The sequence below is a fragment of the Mauremys reevesii genome, linkage group 3 (genome assembly GCF_016161935.1).
Source record: "Mauremys reevesii isolate NIE-2019 linkage group 3, ASM1616193v1, whole genome shotgun sequence".
Classification (NCBI taxonomy): Eukaryota; Metazoa; Chordata; order Testudines; family Geoemydidae; genus Mauremys; species Mauremys reevesii.
Window position 1 is genome coordinate 107,979,781 of NC_052625.1, and position 20,928 is coordinate 108,000,708.

The 20,928-nt window shown below is 43.1% G+C and overlaps 1 protein-coding gene across 1 annotated transcript in view; it reads right to left on the reverse strand.

Annotated features, from left to right (window-relative positions):
* Positions 1-20,928, reverse strand: part of LOC120402166 (vacuolar protein 8-like) — a 46,066-nt gene that overhangs the window by 20,888 nt on the left and 4,250 nt on the right. Inside the window, exons 2-8 of the mRNA XM_039532608.1 lie at positions 20,209-20,328; positions 18,938-19,057; positions 17,982-18,101; positions 9,363-9,482; positions 8,153-8,235; positions 3,778-3,903; positions 2,532-2,577 (exon numbers count right to left, since the gene is read on the reverse strand). Coding sequence (XP_039388542.1) covers positions 2,532-2,577; positions 3,778-3,903; positions 8,153-8,235; positions 9,363-9,482; positions 17,982-18,101; positions 18,938-19,057; positions 20,209-20,328 — 735 coding nt within the window. The remainder of the gene's footprint in view (positions 1-2,531; positions 2,578-3,777; positions 3,904-8,152; positions 8,236-9,362; positions 9,483-17,981; positions 18,102-18,937; positions 19,058-20,208; positions 20,329-20,928) is intronic.

The following is a 20,928-nucleotide window of genomic DNA, read 5'->3' on the forward strand; positions in this document are numbered from 1 at the left end:
GGGCATAAGCTGTCATGGGTTTTAGCCCACGGAAGCTTATGCCCAAATAAATTTGTTAATCTCTAAGGTGCCAAAAGTACTCCTCATTCTTTTTGCTAGTCTTATTAATCTTTCCTCATAAGGAAGCTGATCCATACCCCTAATCATTTTTGTTGCCCTTTTCTGAACCTTTTCCAATTCCAGTAAATCTTTTTTGAGATGAGGTGACCACATCTGCTCGCAGTATTCAAGATGTGGGTGTACCATGGATTTATAGAGGCAGTATGATATTTTCTGTCTTATCTATCCCTTACTTAATGATTCCCAACATTTTGTTTACTTTTTTGACTGCCGCTGCACATTAAGAGGATGTTTTCAGAGAACTATCCACAATGACTCCAACATTTCTTTCTTGAGTGGTAACAGCTATTTAAACCACATTGTTTTATATTTGTAGTTGGGATTATGTTTTCCAGTGTGCGTTTGTAGCAAGGCAGTGTGGTTCCCCGCTGCCCCGGATAGGGACAAGCCCCTCTGGACACCAGAGTGGGCAGAGCCAGATAGCTCTGAGCCCACCTCCCAGAGGGTCAGGCACAGGACAGGAAGTAGAAAAGGAGGGCTCCAGAGCTCACTTGGAGAGCAGTCGCCTAGCTCCCGGTTGGGAGATCCTGGCGAACTATGGCAGACCCAAGGACTGGCCTGACCTGCCGACGCCTGACACCGACCAGAGCCTGGAGGAGCTGCCCAGCCTGCCCCTCGCCAGTTACCTAGAGCACGCCACAGTGCTTGACCCCTCTGAGGACACCATCTGAACTCAGGTACCTCTAGAAGGGGAGTTCAGAAGTAGCCCGGGGCAGCTGACCCTAGTCTGGCTGCAACACTGCCAGAGCCCATGTCAGTGTTTTGCAGCCAGGATCCCTTGACTCGGCAGTGGGTCTTCTGCCGCTGCTAGGGCCCCAGGCTGGGATGCAGTGGAGTGGGAGGGCCTGCATCACTTCTGCCACCCAACTTGTGGGTGTCAGTCTCCCCCTCTCCCAGGCCCCTCTGAGCCGAGGGCCTGGGCTTGTTGTTTACCTGCCTTTGCTCAGTCCCTGTGTGAGGGCCTAAGCCATTGACTCTCTGTTGCCCCGCCCTGACCTTGGGCCTGGGCTTGCTAATTGTATAAACTGTTTGGTCAGCGTGTGCCTGAGGACCTGAGCCTTTTACTGACCAGGGGCCAGGCAAGAATAACTGTCTGTTTGCCTGTACTGCTTCCGTGGTGAGAGACTCCCGTGACCTGGCTAATTCCCCGTCAGCAAGTGGAAGGAATTAGCGAGGCGGGGTAGTTCCCCGCCATCCCAGAGAGGGATGAGCACCAGGCAAACCCCTGTACAGCATTATTTTTCATTTATCAACATTAAATTTAATCTGCCATTTGGTTGCCCAGTCACCCAATTTTATAAGATCCCTTTGTAGCTCTTCACAGTCTGCTTTGGACTTAACTATCTTGAGTAGTTTTGTATCATCTGCAAATTTTCCCACCTCACGGTTTATCACTTTTTCCAGATCATTTATGAATGTTGAATAGGACTGTACAGACGCCTGTGGGACACCACTATTTACCTCTCTCCTTTCTGAAAACTGACCATTTATCCCTACCCTTTGTTTCCTATCTTTTAACCAGTTCCTGATCCATGAGAGGACCTTCCCTTTTATCCCATGACAACTTACTTTGCTTAAGAGCCTTTGGAGAGGGACCTTATCAAATGCTTTCTGAAAATCTAAGTGCACTATATCCACTGGATCCCCCTTGTCCATATGCTTGTTGAACCCCTTCAAAGAATTCAAGTAGATTGGTGAGGCATGATTTCCCTTTACAAAAAACAGGTTGACTCTTCCCCAACAAATCATGTTCATCTATGTGTCTGACAATTCTGTTCTTTACTATAGTTTTAACCAGTTTGCCCGGTCTCAGGGGGCTGCAGCTTGGGTAGCTTTAAGCTAGCAGAGGTATCAGAGAAGTGAAGCCACAGCAAGATGCCCTTCAGCAAGTCTTAGCCCCACAAGTAATTACTCAGGGTTCCAGATACGCTTGTACAGCCTGGGACGAAGCATGCGCTGCCTTGGCTGCACTGCTCTGGGACCCAGGTATGTGTTCTCCAGTCTACGCATGCCCTTATTCAGGCTCAATGCTTTGTGGGTGCTGGTGGGAGCATAACTAGCAGTGGGACTTGCTACACTTAAAAAAGCTGAACGTGCTAATCTGTTGCTAGTACAAAAGGATCTCTCTCTCTCTGTCCACATCCTGGCAAGATAGTTCATCTCTGGGCCTGTGAGCACTGAAGTCAGGGTTAGCTAACACAACCCCCCAACCCCATAAATTATAGGTTTCGCTTAGACAGGTGTGCTGGAAGTGAGAGGGCTCCCTTTGCCCTGTACTGCACCCCGGTGGGGCAGCCATAACTGGGTTCCTAACAAGCAGGAAATTCCCCAACCTGCTGTCCTTTCCCAGAGAGGGAGGGAGGGAGAGGGGGAAAAAAGAAAGAAGTGTTTTTCCCAAACACATTACTCACCACTTGTGGCCAAGTTCCTTAGACAAACACATGCCTGGCTTGAAACCTGGTTGTGCCAATAAAAAAAGAGTGAGCACTCTAGTAACTGATCCTGTTGTCTAAAAAAACCCAATAAACACTGTCTACGAAGTGTTTATTCTGGGATTTCATTTCCAAAAACGGTTGCTGAAGGCCAGTACGTAAAGGTATGAATTAACACCATCTTAATTTTCCACCACACAGACCTGTTAATCAGTAAGTACTCATTACTGTTGAGAAGGTTAACAATATCCAGAGGATTTCCACATGCTGCCCAGAATCTAACAGTACATTCTCAGTGTTGATTTACCTCTGGAATGTCCAATGAAGAGAATAGACAGGGGTGCTGGAACAATTTGTATAGTGTGAGTACTGAGAACCATTGAAGCAAAGTGCAAACCCTTTATATGATGGAAATAACTTAAAGTCAAGGGGTGCAGCTATGAATGCACTGAATTTATTTGGTTTGCTTTTTCTCTGTATTCCCCTGAAAGAAATCAATATTCTTCTGGTCTAAGAAAGTAAGACATGTTTCCAAGTAATCATTAGCGACATGAACATTGTGGTAGCTGGATTGGGATAGATGTCAAAGGTGAGATGGGATAAAAGGCAAGGCTGACTTAGAGCTATTGTCTTATGTCCCTTATAGGCCTTCTGCTAACTTTCAGTGCCCTACAGATGTATTTTATAAATCCTGAGAATTGCCAGTTCAGAACCTTGAAACACTCTGAGTACCCAGAATGGCAGAGGCTTGGACTCCTCTCACAGAAGTCCTAGTGTGTGTCCAGGAAGGAGTGTTCGCTATGGTCTGTGACAGCCTGTAACTCTTATAATGAGCAAAATCAAATCTCTGAAGGTGAACACTCCTGAAGTTTGGAATCACTTGGTTCCAGATCTGAACTCTGCAGCTCAGGCCCAACTCATTGTTTCCATCTTTAAAGCAAAGTGCAATCAATAATTATAACTTTGCCAGAAATGTGCTAAAATTCTCACATCTAGCAAAGTGCCTCAGTTGCATGCTGTGGGATCTACAGTAGTAAAGTGCAGTTTCAAAGTCTCCCCTGCACTTGCTTGGGGCTCCCTAATTACAATGTAAAGCAATCTAGTTGCATCATAGCTTCTTCACGCTGAGTGTAACGTACAGAATTAATTAAAGAAACCTCAGGAAAATGATCAGCAAATCTGCTGTACAATAACACACCTCCCTCCTATATCTTTTTCACTTTACCTTGTCCACAGATGAAGACAGGAGAGAAATGAGTGTCCGCAGAAGGAATTTGTCCCCAACTCGCAACATGGCTTCATGGTGCTGAGAGTTGGCTGCCACATTGCTTAAAGCTGCACAACTATAATACTGACAAGAACAGAGAAGGGGATGGGGAGAAGATGTCACTGTGACAGTGTTTGTTCAATACAGTGAAAATCAACAAAAGTGTGTACTTTTCAACTTCAAGGTGCTTTACAAAAATTGATTAAACCCCAAAACACCTTTCTGAGGTAGGTAGGTATTAATACTCACATCTGGCTGACTAGGGGAATGGAGAGAAACTGAGACAGAGATTGTGACATGCCCAAAGCCACAGGGGGAGTTGGTGGCAAAGCTGGGATAAGAATGCAAAAGCTCCTGGCTTCTAATTCCATGTGCAGGACTCACGTCTCTTTGTTTTTAAGAAACAAAGTGTACAGGAAGTGAGCTTAATGTCCTTTGGGGCAAATATTGTGGAGCGCATTCATGAGACAAAAATTCCTCTGTCCATTTTATTACAGCTCCCTCTAAGCGGGGCACTTTTTTTCTGGCCACACCCTTGGACTCGTGTCTGAGCCTAGTTAATAGCCCTAAGCAAGACCATAAAGGTCCAAAATATAATCTAGATGTAATCAGGGAAGAAATATTTTGTCAGAACCCACAATCATAATGGCCCCTCTTCTACTGGCAAATCCCAGCATTTGGGGTGTCATTTCTGCAAAAAGGGTAGTTCAGGCATGACAAGGGGGACTTCCTAGTGCTCTTGCTGTGAAAAGATGCACACAGGCAACGGGGTGACTGAAAGAGAACAGTATGTACACATTGACAGCCTGGCATAGCCACAGAGCTATGAAATATATTTACATTGTGCTCCTCACCCAGCGTTATATGACCAGAGCTGCTCAAGCCATAGGCAGAATTCAAAGGAGACTGAAGAATGCAGGGAAGCAAGGGTTACTTTCCATTGGACACACAAAACTCTCTCCGTTCTGGGTTATATCAGTGTGTGTCTACACAGCGGCTGGGAGGGCACTCCCCAGTCCAGATTGACAAACACACACAAGTTCTGCTTGAGCTAATGTGCTAAAAGTAGCAAAGTGGCCATGGCAGCATGAGCAGCTGCTAGTTTGTTTCCTGCTAGACATAATGGAATGTATTTATACAGCATCCACCGCACAAGACCCTCAACAGTCCTAGCAAACAAATCTAGGAATAGAGCTGAAACCTCTTAACTCCCAATTCTGTGCTTTAACATGTATGCTATGCTTCCTTGCAGAAATATTCATCTAAGACTAAAGACATTAGCAACTATTTATATGAGAAATTCGAGTTTGAGTTGCTAGCAGTAGCTATGTTAAGTAGACATAAAGAACAGGGATGAAGAGCTTGGAAGAGGCATGTCTCCGAGCTCTGCTGCAACATATAAAAGCTTGCCTCACGCCTGTATGAGACTGTATTTGGCAGGCATCTGGAAAATTCTAGGAATTGTGCATTCTACGTTTGATAGAACTGTTCATGGGGCGAGGCTATACCAGCCTGCACGCCTCTTTGAAGATACTCTGAATGATTGTGCTGACATGTCAAGAGAGATCAGTAGCATCACACCCAGGAGAAAAGCAATTTCCGCCCCCCCCCTCCCCCCGCCAAAGGCATCAATGCCATTACTGAAGGCAGTCATCTTGCACTGACTGACTAGACAGGTACAGCCACATTCAGCAAAGCAAAAAAAAAGAACATATTCAAGCCAAATGATGAAGTATGTTCTACTGTCCCAAAGTGAGTTTAATCATAGAGACTCTTCCTGAAGAAATGGGAAAAAATATTTTGGCTGTCACTAACGACAATTGACCAGATTAATCTCTGGTGTAATTTGTACAGCCTCTAAAGAGTTGTAGAAGGGATAAATGTGGCCCAAACTATTTGTATAATATAAAAAGGGAGGGAGCAGAGAAATTCTCTCCCAGGAGAAATTAACGCATGTTGGCAGACTTTGTGGAATGGAGCAATCTGTTGTGGTTTTTTTGTTTTTTCGTTCTCTTGCTTGCTTGGTTGTTTCCATTTCTTGATCAGGAAAAAAACCTTCCACCATAATGTTTGGGTGGTAAAAGGGCTCCATCTTGTCTTTCAAATACTTCCTTGAGCATAAGGAAATTTAAGGGCAGTAATACTGCTGAGGGGGTTACAGAGGGGCAACCTCACTGTATCCAACCTTTGATGCTTCAAAACAGATTCCTGACATGTGACTTTAGGGAGATGAGGTATTAATGCTCAGACTGTATTTCCTAATAGTTGGGACCAATTATGTGGACAAAAGGTCTGAACTGACGTTCCATGACTGGAAGACAGAAGCTTGTGGAAGGCACTGGCTTATATTGACTGCCGCCCTTCTGTTCAAGCCTCCTGATGTTGAGAATGCATGGCCAAAGCAAAATGACTGGCAAATGAGGAATACAGCATCAGTTATGAGCAAAATCCCTTCAAGGAATACCATGGCTGGCCTTCCTTTCTCCAAGAGGGCTTCCATATGCTAGCAAATTAGACCAACAAGTGCTCTCATTTGTCCTGCTAAATTTTTATTTTTAGCACTGGTAGGAGCCAATTTGATAGAATTACTAGTAAGTGGATGAAGGATGCATGCCTTAGATGTAATATGTTTAGATTTTAGTAAGATATTGAAATAGCAACTCACAAAATCTTAATTCAAATTGGCTTGTGGACTGAAAACAATGTGCAGGACCTTAAACTCAAGTCCTGTACACACCAGGAAATTGCACCACTGCTCAAAGTAGAATTCTGAAACAGTATTGAAAACAATGTTGTTGGAGGCTTGGAGCTATTCTACTATTTGAACTATTTTCATTTCCTGTCCAAGGAGAGTTAGTATAGAAGAAAATTGTCTGTGATAGTTCCAATTCCTAGTGTAGGCACAGATAATGATAAACATTGGTCTGTCTAATTTAGGCAGGAGTAAGAGATACATTACTGAAATAAGCAGATGCCAAGGAGGATAAAGACATAATACAAATGGGCCCTGACAATGGGCCACACAAGTGTGGCTTGAATCTACCTCGGCCCCTCTCCTCCTACCCCACAGCTTTTCCTACATCAAGCATAGATCAGTCAGAAGGGAGACTCTCTCCCAGTGTGTACTATAGAGGATGGTGTATAACCATTTGCAGATATTGGATGGGTGTAATCACCAAAGCTTATTTAGTGAGATACAGGAAGGTATAATTTGGAGTAATGGGATAAAATAGAGAGAGGGAATAATTAAGATGCATATCAGGAAAAACCTGTCCCATCTCTTGGGATATCTAGAACAAGACTGGATGAAATACTAATTAAAACCAGGAGACAGACTGGATGATGTAACAGATCCTTTCCATCTTTAATGTCCATGATTCTAGTTGTTGGCTTTCTCCAGATTATATTAATACAAAGCTCTCTTCATAGGTGTGCATCATCATGAGATACTCATATACATCACCCATTGGGTTCAGGTAGGGCAACCCCCATTGTGGGCTATGCACCCCATACACATAACCAACTACAAGAATAACTTTTTTAAAAATCACACATCCAAAATACTAGAAAGCTTTAAAAGGCAAAATAAAAATATGGAGGTACAAGTAAAGAGAGCCAGGCTTAACTGTAACTGGTCTGATGTATGTCTGATGTCCTCAAAGGTACAACTGATACCTACATAAAAATTGACAACTGACTGGCAGTTGGTATTCTGATACCATCGGTTATCTTGCTGACCTGCACTGTCTCATTTTTTTCTTGTGCTCCCCCTGTCGGCTGTACCACCCTATTGTCTCGTGTGTTATACTTAGATGATAAACTAATTGAGTTTTTGCACAGTGCCTAGCACAATGGGGCCTTGGTCCATGACTGGAGTTCTTAAGTGCCACTGTAATATAATAACTAATAATTAGCATAATAATTAATGATTCCCCACTAACTTTTTCTGATGCAAAAGGATAACAGGAAAGCATGAAATCTGTGATTCTGCCAGAGAGAAGACTGGTATCTTCACAACAGCTTTATGTGTGTATTTTCATATCAGCTTTCTCCTATCACAGCTGGACCTATGTTGCATGCCCAAAGCAGTGTTTATACAACTATTCAGCATTTCACTGTGACACCATTACCTATTGGTTCACTGAAGTAAAAACAAAACAGAAAGTCAAAAACCTCATGCGTTCCTTATTTCTCCTTCTTTTCCTCTACTCCCAAAAGCCTGGAGAAGCCCTAAGTCCTTACATTGTATTTTTGAATTTTAATAGTTATGCTAACTCCAGGATTGTATAATTTGCTTTTATTATTTAAAATTTGTGTCTTGTTTTAACTATACCTGTACTTCTGAGTCAGGAGATTCTAACATCAGGATGAGAACAGGGAGGGCTCCTTCCCTGCACAGGACTTGCTGGATCTGTTCTGCAAAGTGAGAAAGAGGGCAAATTTTAGTATGTGAAAGGGTGTGGAAGGATCAAGGATCACCCCCTCCCCAGCATACAATCAAATGGATGCACCATTGTGAAGGCTTTCTGAGAAAAAGGGACCATTGGACAGTGCTGAGTGATTTAGGTTCATCCAAACGTACCCCAATGAGAGTAACTTGTAATTAACACTCCAAGTAAGACAAAGTCTGTATGGGAGCAGAACAGCAGTGCAAAATCATTTTAGCCATAATGACCTGAAAGCCACCTGAGCAGGCTTTTCCTCTTTTTTTTTTTTTTTTAATTAAAGATTAAAATTGCTAGAAGTGCTAAGCAAAGATCAGACCCACTAGTATAAGCCATTTCTGTCTATTTCATATAAAACATCTTTTTAAACAATAAATTGAAAATGTGCAATTGTAAGAGTCAACAGGCAAAGTTTTCACCCTCCCCCAGTACCTCATCTAAAGGGGACAGATCAGCCACAGCGGTGCATGGGATTGACCTCTGACATAATGTTTTCCATTGTTTTTGTTTTAGAATTAATGAACAGTAATGTTGCCTTTTAACATAGAAGGACAAATCATGCTCCCACTGAAGTTCATGGTAATAGTCCCATGAAACAGGATCAGGCCCATAATATTTATCCTAATGTATACCCTGCAACACCAGGTTTGGGATATAAGATACACATTAAAACCTATACCATGATTCACTACTGTTAAGTAATCTTCCATTTTAAGAGGTTACCCCGAAGTACACCAAAGTGTCCTGAGTACAGTTCTCCTTTTACCAGAATGGTCACTTCTTTTAAGCAACTGATTTTTGTCAGTTTCCTGAGTGGTGACTTAATAGTTTGCACTCAAGTTCAACTGTGTTGATAATCAAGCCCTTGCTAATTACAGACTATTAACAGGTGGCTCTGTATAAGCTGCCAGAGGCCAAGCTTTTTGAATGTAGAGACTCAGCCAAGGTCATCATCATGAATGCCATTTATCAAAAAAATGACATATGTTATCAGGATTCCAAAGTTATCCCATCTTATCCCTCATAAAATTAGGCTGTTTCTAGTTACAGGGCAGTTGCTTTTGGCAATTTGTAGATACATCATTAACCTGAAAGTACCTGATCGTGTGAGGTTGAGAATAGCTCCAACTGCATTTTGTTGGACTCTAGGATCATAGGAGTTGGCAAGTGCCAGCAAGGGTATAACTCCCGCTGAGCCGATGGCCTCTCGGTTGGACTCTGGGGAAAACATACAATGAGAGAGAGATAAAAAGAGTGTCTTTTCAGTACAGGTCTGTTTCATCTTACGCTGGGGTTACGTTCCGCGGTCAGCGCGTAAAGCGAAAACCGCGTATAGTCAAAATTACATTGAGTGTAATGACGGGCGGAATCGCCCACACTACAGGAACAGTATTTAAATTATTTTCTCTTTTTTTTGTTTTTGTTTTTGCCGACCGCGTAAAGCTGAATTCACGCATGTTAAATGCGCGTAAGATGTGACAGACCTGTATGTCTTCACATTAATCTAATAAACTCTGAAAAGGAATTCTAAAACTGACTTTATTTGGGATTTTTATCTGAATTTTTACTATTTGTCAAAGTCCCTTAGTATCCTCTGAGTGAATCCCATGAGCTCAAAAAGCGAGACACTAACTGCAGAATTTTAAATGTGTCAAATTTACCTTACAAACCTGATGTGCTCTAACAAGGTATTTATGATCTTGTAAGTATTATATTGGCAAACAAACCTTTATTTTGTTTGTAGGTAGGATTTCATTAATTTAGCAGGATAAACACAGTAAACCAAATTCTGTTTTTGGATTATCTGTGCCACCCCAATGCTTAAGGTTAAGATTTTGTCATGGTTATTTTTATTAAAAGTCACGGACAGGTCGTGGGCAATAAACAAAAATCCACGGAAGCCTGCAACCTGTCTGTGACTTTTACTAAAAATAATGGGGGGAAGGGCTGACGGGATAACTGAAGCGCAAGGGAGGGGGAATGAGAGCCTGAGCCCTGCTGCTGGGGGGCAGGGGATCCAGCACCTACCACCCCTGGGGACTTGGAGCTCCAGGGTCCTTCAGCACCTGCAGGGACTTTCAGGTCTCCCACTGCCCGCAGCAGCAGACGGCTCTGGGGCCCTGCCACTTGCAGAGGATTGGAGTTGCAGGGCTGGGAGCTGTGGGGGCCCCCTGCTGCCTGTGGCAGCTGACAGCTCCAGCCCCGCCACCTGGGGGCTGAGGTAGAAAATGTCACGGAGGTCTCTGGAAGTCACAGAATCCATGACTTCTGTGACCTCTGTGACATAATCTTATCCTTACCAATGATGTATAAAGTCATGAGAACAGAATTTAGCCCCATCAGTGGAATTAAGTAAGGTGACCCTGTTTCACAGCACTTATATTTAGCAGTCTGTAAAATAAGTACTTGACCTATCAGGAGTACTGCGAGGCTTTAAAAAAGGATTGTACAATATTTAGGTCCTTGGATAAAAAGTACTATAAAACTTTGAGAGACAAAGTAGGTGACATAATATCTTTTATTGGACTAACTTCTGCTGGTGAAAGACACAAGCTTTTGAGCATCACAGAGCTCTTCTTCAGGTCTGTGGAGCTCAAAGTCTTGTCTTTTTCACCAATAGAAGTTGGTCCAATAATAGACATTATGTCACCTACTTTGTGTGTCTCATATCCTGGGACCAACACGGCTACAACACTATAAAAGTGTAAGGCGTTTATTATTAATTTATAAAAATTCTACTTTGATGGCTATGTCTTTTGGCATATTTAATCACTTCATATTCATACACTAAATATTTTGGGCCTTGTACGATGTTTCCTCAACTCAGTCTTGAGAGAATAATAGCTCCCCTTTGCTGTAATGCCTATAAAAAACTTGATAAGTTAGGCCATTATTGTGCTGAGACTATTGCCTATCATACTGACCAACGTTGTTCCATTGTTACTTGTAATCCCCCCATGTTGTCTCTTGTCTTGTACTTAGATTGTATACTCATTGGGATAAGGCAGCTTTTTATTCTGTGTTTGTACAGAAACAAGCACATTGGTCCTTGTGATTTTGAAAACCATTCATTATTGTTCTTACTCACCTCCCAGTGAAGTTGTTGGGAATTTCAGTGCGAGTAGAGAGAGGCCAATATTGAATGCTTTTGAAAATAGCACTCAATGTTTCTTTTGATTTTTCAGAATATTTTGTACAAGAACAAAACTAAGGCCAAATCTTGAACATTTTACTCAGGCTAAATGCCCATTGAAATCCATTGGAGTTTTGTTTGAGTAAGGTCTGCAGGATCTGGCTGGTTCAAAGTGGCTAATATAGGAAAGGAGGCTAGGAACTCTCTAGTATGGATGTGTAGTTCCTTAAAGGTGAGGGCAACTCTTTATGTCCCATTTCACCCAAAGGCTTAAAAGGCCAAAAATATTCTCATTGTTTTTACAGTGTGCCCATGTACATATATGCTTTTTCTGTACTTCAATCAGTAGAAGCAAAAATCCTTTCCTGTAGTTTTATATCATGACAAATAGTGTGGCATGATATATGCTCTAATTAGTTCAGCAAAAGAAAGATTTAAACAGGTTAGGAATTTTGAAACTACCTCCTCCTCCATTCTTTCACACACTACAGTGTGAGGTGTATCTATGAATGTGGGAAGGAAATTCATGTCTGGACAAGATAATTTTATAAAATCCTTTCTCTTTTCTTCCTGTAAGAGAGGCTCCTTGGGAAATTTTTCAAATCTAGATCCCTTGCTGGGAGGTTTCCTAAGAAAGCAAGGGTGTTAATACTGTATTAGATTCACAATGCATAGTTAACACTTTGTCTCTTCAAAGCTTTGTTAAAGCTTTGTCTTTTTAAAATTTGATTTGAAAGGACTTCAAATCCACGATGGCTCAGTGGCTGAGTGTTCAGTGTTCCTGGCCAGTGCTTGGGCCCTCGATCACCCAGGTTGTCTTAGTTATCATTTAGACAGAAGAACAGGAGCATGAGGAAATTAATCTTGAAGTCTCCCACCTGGCTGAGAATGGTTGGTGTGTCATCTCTCATAATGGGAAGATAGAAAGACCACAGCAAATACCTATGATATAATTACCCCCATAACCAAGAAAGCCATGTTTTCTTTTTTGCTAGGGTCATTCACTAAGTTCCTCCACTGAACTGATGCTGTGCAGTCTTGGGTGTAGATTATAACTGTGAGCTTGCTGGATGTACTTTTATATAATTTATTCTTCTCACTTTTCTCCTCTCCTCGCTCCAGTGCTGGTATCATTCATGCATTGTGGCTGATCTCTAGCTAAGTGGCTAATCTTATCACAGGGACGGACGGAGATATGCATCCCATTGAGAGAGAATTAATTTTTTATTCTAATCTCCATAAGAGCTGCAGATGAATAGACTGTTTTTATTCTGGACCACCTGCTTACCAGAGTAATTTCAGTCCATTTATAGGTGCCATTGCTCAGGCCCCACTTACTGTGCTTTTAGAAAGGGACTATGTATCCAGATATTCCTTAACGTCAGCATTGAAGAATTAATAGCTTCCTCCAGTTAGCGCCTGGATTTAAAGAACTCTTCTTGCAACCTACAACTCTTAGTTCCAGTTTGCCAATGTAAACCATTTCTGTGCACTAGAAAATTCTGTTGGCACTACAATTCCTAGAGATGTGTGCACACAATTATTGGCAACAAAGAAAGAGAGACACTCTATGAAATTGGATTTATCATCAAAACCATTTTTATACCCAGCTTTCCTTTGGCCAGCATGACTGACCAGGAAGTCCAGTTTTTATATATATATAAAAAATAAAAAATACTATGTAAAAATTTTTTTATATGAAAAACTATACAAACAGCAGGTCTACACATATAGGACATAGCCACGTGTTGCAGGCCACAGAGGAAAAGCATACAGGGTCTTTCCGCTCACTGGTGTTGGCACACATGTATTTGTCAAGGAAATCACCTACTTTTTCGCATCACACAGCTATGTTCCGACCTGCAGCACTATGCGGTCCCACCATTTGTAAGGAAAACACGTGAGACATTCTCCTTACTCAGCCTAACATGAATGCCCAGGTCTCCCTCAACTGCTGCTGTGAACATTCAGTTCATATTCTCTCTGCTCTGCATTACTGTGCCTACTGTTTATGCTAGAGTTACTGTTGGCTGCTTTACCTTCACTTAGTATAATGAATCTCGTTCTATCACTTTTGCTTGCTTTGGCAATATTCCTGTATTTTCATACACCCCTTTTGATTCTTGAACTGTGGTTCCTTTGAACCCATAGTCAGACCCTACTTCCAGGTTTCCTTCTAACTAAGAGTTCTGTGTTAATAACGCTCATTGACTTCATAAGCTTACATCAGAAATGAATTTGGACCAAGAACTTGAGACCCCAGAGGGAATTGGGGTTGTCTCTTCCTTTACATGAATGTGGCTGAGGTTTCTCTCTTATCCCACTCCCAAACCACTGTTGGATAGGAAATCTTCAATTTCCTTATCTCCACAAACCCCTCACTTTTGAATGTATTCCCAATTCTCCTCTATTTCTGTAGTATCAAGCCACCCCTGAATTGAAATGGCATAGAAATTTGAGGCAGGTGGAGGAGAAGATGACTATACAATGAATTTTGGGCTTTGCAGTAAGGGTCCAAAATGAATGAATTCAAGGGATGGGGGCTGATTTGTTTGAACCAGCCCTGAGTGCAGGCCTCATGAACAAATCTAGCTGGAAATTTTTTGACATGACAATCTTCCATCAAAAAATGCTGTTTTGGTTTTTTTAATCTAAAAATTTCACGGGAACATGTCAATTCTGGAAAGCTATTGAGACTTTTAACCACAGTGCCAGTTAGTGCCAACCATTGTGGTGTGTTTTGTGATGTCCACCATCTTGTATCACATAGGCCCTGAACAATGAACAGATGTTAGCAACTTATAAATACTACCAGCTAGAACTGAATATAAATCTGAATCCTTGAGGTAAAAGCAGTATATCGCATTGCCAACCTAAGTTCCCTCTAAGCTGTGCGGCCGTGCAGCAAGCTATCAAGGGCCATGCAGGTGCGCAGGGGGGAGAAGTGCCTCTCCCCTGGCCCTGGCCCCAGAGCTGTTGTGGCTGGTGAGAGGCACTTCTCCCTCGGCCCCAGCCCCAGAGCTGCCGCAGCCAGAGAGAGGCACCTCTCCCCTGGCCCGGTAGGGTTGTGTGGTGTTTAGATGTGCTTGTAATTATTAGAACTGGGAGCACTGGCTGTTGGGAGTCTGAAAGGACAGGAGAGGGGAGGAGTTGAGGAGGCTGAGTGAGAGTTACAGAGTGTGCAGCAGCAGCTTGGTAAAGAGGTTTCCACTGTAAAAATAAAGTCCTGTTGAAGCTTGTTAGTACTTTGCCTGCTTGATACAACAGGTTGCAACTTTAAAATTCCAGAAAAATTAATAGCTTTGCCCTGCCCACTGCCCTGCCCATTCCCTGAGGCTCTGCTCCTACCCCACCCCTTCCTGAGGCGCTGCCCCCTCTCACTCCATCCCTCCTCCATCTGTTGCTTGCTCTCTCCCACATGCTCATTTTCACTGCAAGGCCCAAATGGGGAGGGATGTATTGACAGATGTATTATGCTAAGTTCAGCTTTTATTTGTTACAAGACTCTAGAGCCAGGAGCAAAACAGTCAAAAAGGGTAATTTAAAAAAAAAATGAAATTTCACAAAGGTTTTCATGATTCTTTCCCTTCCCTCTCCCCATTTTTCGTAACCAACTCCATGGTTTTTGTTCACTAAAGTTATTGTAATTTTGTGTGTGGAATTAGGACTACACATTGAGGGGGGAGGGATAGCTCAGTGGTTTGAGCATTGGCCTGCTAAACCCAGGGTTGTGAGTTCAATCCTTGAGGGGGCCATTTGGGGATTGATCCTGCTTTGAGCAGGAGGTTGGACTAGATGATCTTCTAAGGTCCCTTCCAACCCTAATAATCTATGATTATCACAACTGCAATAGGTCCATTAAAGGCCCACTTCTGAAGCCCAAATACAAATCCATAGAGCACAACCACAGAAATGCACACCTGTCCATATACCTATATAAATAAATCTGTAGAAACTGACTCCCATTCCTACATGCAGATACACACATGTATTCATGTGTACACATCTAGCATGCACTAACACATATACTTCCACATTATTTATTATTACAATTGTTGTTCAGTGCCTAGAGACCCCAACTAAGATCAGCACTCCAGGGTGGTAGGTGCTGGACATACACACAAAAAGAGAGGGTCTGCAACAGAGTTTTTAATGTAGCTAGACAAAAGTGGGGAGAAATGGATGATACATTGGCTCTTTTGCAATTACTAGTCAACAACAGTCACTTCTTAAGAAATAATACATTTCTTTTAGAGTTCCCTTCTCTTTTAAAAACTTGTTATGAAATGAATACACACATTTTATGTCATACATTTTTTTGCATGCAAGCCAGCAAAAGGAATAAAAGGCAAAGAGTTAGGCTGCAAATTTTATTCGCACAGGTATAACACATGCAGCAATGCACACACCTCCCTACACAAAGATACACAGTCTCTTACACACATACAATGCATGCATGCATGCACTTGCCTATACAGACACACTTTTTCATACTCTTTTCCAGGGGCTGCCTAAATCACCCAGCTGGGGAGGGAGGAGGGTGGGCTGGGGGGAAAAGATGGGGGTGGTGGAGGAGAGAGGATGGGGAGGGAAAGAGGCCAAGGATGAGAGCAGGGTGGGGGTGAGAGGGGGCAGTGAAGGAGAGAGTGTGGGGGGTATGTGGGGTGGATGGGGATGCAGGAGGAAGCAGAAGGCTATAGGTGCATGAGGATGTGGGGGGCACAGGTGTGTATAGGGACATAATGCGAGTGCAGCAGTGTATGGAGGTGAATGGGGTGCAGGGATGTGGGGGGTGAGCAGGGGCGGCTCCAGGCCCCAGCACGCCAAGCGTGTGCTTGGGGCGGCATGCCATGGGGGGCGCTCTGCCGGTCTGCGGGAGGTCCACCGGAGCTGCGGGACCGGCGAGCGGCAGAGCGCCCCCCACGGCATGACGCCGTGCTTGGGGTGGCGAAATGTCTAGAGCCGCCCCTGGGGGTGAGGGACATGGGGCTGGTGGCTCTGGGAGGTGGAGAGGATGGGTGGGAAAGCGGGGAACAGGGCTGGGATGGGTAGGTGTGGGGGGCAGGATGGGATGGGGGAGGGATGCAGTGATGGAGGGGATAGGGGTGTGGGCGGGGGTTGGGACAGGGAGGGATGCAGTTAGTGGGATGGGGGCCTGGGGAGGTTGGGATGGGGAGAGATACAGTGAGTGGGATGGGGGTGCAGGGGGTTGGGATCGGGAGGGATGCAGTGAGTGGGATGGAGTGCGGGAGGGTTGGGACAGGGAGGGGTGCAGTGACAGGGGGATGGGAGTGGGGGGGGTTGGGACAGAGAGGGATGCAGTGAGGGGGATGGGGGTGCAGCCCCATTCCCAGCACTTGGAGATGGGGATACACATACCTCTAACTCCTGGGTGCAGGCGATGGGGCGACAGACAGACTGCGGTTCGCTGCCCTATCCCCGAGCTCCCTCCCACCCTCCAAACTCCTCATCCCCAGTGCCACCACAGAGCCCGCACCCCCAGCCAGAGCCCTCAACCCCCACACCCAAATCCTCTGCCCCAGCTCTGAGCCTCCTTCCACACTCAGAACCCCTTGGCCCCACCACACATCACCTCCATATTGGTGTACATAACAAAATTCATTCCGCACATGGACGTAAAAAATTAGAGGCACTTTGTTGCCAACCCCTTTTGCAATCTAGTCCTCCATCTTTGCCATTTTTTTTAACCCTGGTTAGTAATCTTGTGCTATAATATGTTGTCACTTTTCAAAAACTCTATAATGGAATCAATGGAGAGTTCTAACTCAAAGGTGAAGTAACTTCCAGAACTGATTACTTCAAGCCACTGACTGATAAACTAGGGTGGGGAACAACAACCTGGAGCATCTGCAGAGGACTTCAAATGTAGCTTCAGAGGGTGTTATGTATATGCTTTCACTCAGAAATCCTATGCTGACCTTGGAAAGAACTGACCTTTTGCTCTCTTTCTTCTTAATGGATTTCATTTCTGCTTATGTTCCTGGCCACTCTTTAAAGCTGGTAATTGTTGGATATCTCAGCTTCCTTAGGTATCATCTGCTGTCATATTTATAGACAGCTTCACTTTGCTTCATTGCTTGGGAGCTTATTGCCAGTTTAGGGAGGGTGCACTACAGTTCTTAAACTCAGAATTAGATGAGTCATTTTTAATTTTTTTATATGATTCTCTTAAAGGTTGAATGTGCTTCCATGCTAATTTTATTTTAGGATTGTAGAGCACAGTAAGTGTCTTACATGAAGAGCATCATTCAAAGGGAAACGACTGTATGAGTTTCTCTCAGATAAACCCTTTAAGATATTGGATGTCTGTAAGCTAGCACTAGGTTATATTCTAGGTACTGAGTTCTTGTATCACCCACATCACCATAGTCTCTGAGCAACTTCCAGAAGTGCACTAACCTTGCATGTCAAATGGATTAACTTTATCGTGGGTGAATAGTGAAACTACCGGATGCATCACGTGACTATTCTACTCACAAGTGGTTATTTCACATGCAGGTGGTGTGACATACGAATTGAATTTGTTCATTACAGCGAATAAAGGAAAAAGACATTGTACTGACCTGAGACAGCCAAAGTCATTATGCAGGCACAGGAGTTGCACTGGACAGTGGAGTCCCCTGACTCGAGCAGCTCCAGAATTGGCTCAAGTAAACCAATTTGGACAACTTGTTCTTTGTTTACTATTCAAAAACAAATAAAATGGTGACTAGCTAACACATCCTTTATAGGTGCAAAAATTATACCTTCTTGGATTCCTTTGGAGTCTGTATATTAATTTCTGCAAAATGAATTTAGCATGGCTATAATGTTTTATTCGAGAGTTCAGGTGATCAGTTTTTTTAGATTTCTTTACTACTATTTTATAACTGAATATAAACCTGCCACTGTATTATTCTGTGAAGTGACTTCAGCAAAATGAAAAATTATAAGAGGTCCTTGTTATAGATTCTAGCTGAGCCCCATAATTTTTATTATTCATGTGCAAATAGTGACACTCCATAACTTACAGCAAGTCACCAAAGATAATGGGCTAGATTCATACTAGCTGGTCCAGGGTAATGTAATGGAATGTCTAAACTGGCATGGCTCCAAGGGAGGGCAGCAGTGGTACCACTGCCTGTCTCACCTTGTGGATGAAATTTCTGCCCTGCTAACCCATAAAGTGTAGTGAGCTTTACTGGTGGAGGGCAATGTCATCTATAACTCCCTGGACCAGCCAGAGTGAAGCTAGTCCTGTTTTATAAATAAATAAGTGAATCTTTAAAAAAATAAATCTTTTCCCCCCAAAGCAGATTGAAAATAAGATCCAGCTAGCTGTAACAGAAAAAATAAGCATTATTTAAAAGTCAGACTTTGATTCTAAAAACTATCTTTGTTGCTGAAAAGACAGCTGCAGTATTCTTAGTCAGGTGTGATGAAAACCCAGTGCAAGTACTGGTACTCTCAATGTAAATTGGGTCTTGGTGAACAGAGAAATCTTTTTCCACCAAGAGCAGAGATCTCTTGATTTACTCACTTTTTCCTTCCAGCAAAAAATTTACGAGGGACAAGGAAGACATCTGCTGAACCTCCATGTCACTGGACTGCAGTAAAGCATAATAGGATTCCAAATGCTCAGCAGGGAGATGGGTGCTCACTGTAGAAATGAGAAGAAATAATGAACAAGTCTCTCCCCTTTGTCATTTCTTCATGTACCTTCAGGCTGAGGTGCTACCATAGTCAAATATTGTGCATTTATATTCCAGTCTCACTAAGGAGATCAGGCCAAACTGCTCACTATCACTTTAATAATCAGATATTTTAGAAATATTATTGGCCAAAGGTGGGGAAAGAGGGGAGAAACAGAAATTACTTTTAATGTCTAGCTACCAAACAAGTCTTTCTGCCCCATATCGGATCCTAATTTGGATGACTGTGTGCTTTTCAGCAGTAAGAAACATATGCTGTATGAAACAGTAAGAAACATATGATGTAAAGACATCAGGCCAAATTCTCTAATGATGTAACTTTATTGGAATCAAGGGAATTACACATGTGTAGCCAAGGGGAGAATTTGATGCATTTTCTGATGTACAAACCGTTGAATACTCATCTTATAGAAAAAATATTTACTCACTGTTCCCCTCCACTGTCCCTACTTTGTCTCTTACCTCTCAGATAGCTTCCCTCCCCGTATTTTTAAAGCACAACTCAAAATCCTGAATCCTTTCACATCAAGCCTGATGTGAGAAACCTCAATATCCAACTTCCAGCTGGACAATCTCTGCTGGACAGTTGTGTGCTGACTCCTGCTCCCTGTTCACGGACCATCTGAAAAACTGCCATCGAAGAGCCATTGCAAATGCCTTGTTCCTGAATCTTCACTACCATCTGGCCTCTAGGTAGTTATCTCTTGGGGTTCCACAGTATAGCCCCAATAGGACACTTCCTCTGCTCTCTCTCATGATATCCTATGCTGTGTAATTTATGGGCAGTTCAGAGTACACCCAATTCATATTCTATGGCCGTACCCTATAAAGGCTGTGTTGAAATTTTACAGAATTGTCATAGTTATAAAGGTGACTTTATGTCTCTTATAGGCACCAGTATCATCTGCCTACAATAAAACCAGATGCCACTTGTTCCACAAGTGACTCTGCACATATGAAACTATGACAGCACTTCCTTTGCAACAAGAGATTTAAAAAAATCTCAAATTCGTTAAAGAGCTTAACAGTTTGGGAAAAATACTTTTTGTTTAGTTATATTTATGAAAATCTTCAAATGCACCAGAAGGAGCTTACTTACAGTGCTGACTCATATGCAAATAATACAGAGCAGCAGACTGCTGTAAACCAGGGTTTTCTGAAAATGCTAAGGTCCTCAGAACTTCCAAGGAGTCTTTTCCAAATGGTGACATTTCAAAACCTGTAGAATGTACAATGACAGCACAGATTTAGTTAATCCTGAAAAGCTTTAGTGTTCAGGAGTTCAGAATTCCCAGGGATTTAAACCAGTAGGCAACCCAAAACACATGGACTAACATAGCAAGTCTACTCTAGTATCACATCTCCAAAAGTGGCCAGTATCAAATGCTTCAGAAGAAGGTTTGGCCCTCAGTTTTTATTCAGTCCATGAAGTCAAAACTCCCATTTCTTTGGGAGTTTTGCCTGATCAAAATCTGAAGACTGGATCATCCCCTCCTGAGGTAGAACCTCAAGAGAGAGCTAAGGAAGGAGGAAAACTCCAAGGTTTCCCCTGTGGAATTTCCTCATGTCATTCTGTGAGGGCAGCAAGATTTAGCCACATGCAGCACGAACCACAGCTCTACTCAAACAGGTTGGCTCTTGGGAATTCATCAAAGCTGCAGAAGTACTGTGCCTCCACAGCAGCTCTAGAACCCCTGCAGCTCTGCCCTGGCTGCCTAGCATCAAAGAAGCTGCACTGCTAAGGACTCCTCAGCAGGTGCCTGCCCATAGGCCTCCACTTCAAGGATCCCATCACAGAGGAAGGGGCTTCTCAAGAAAG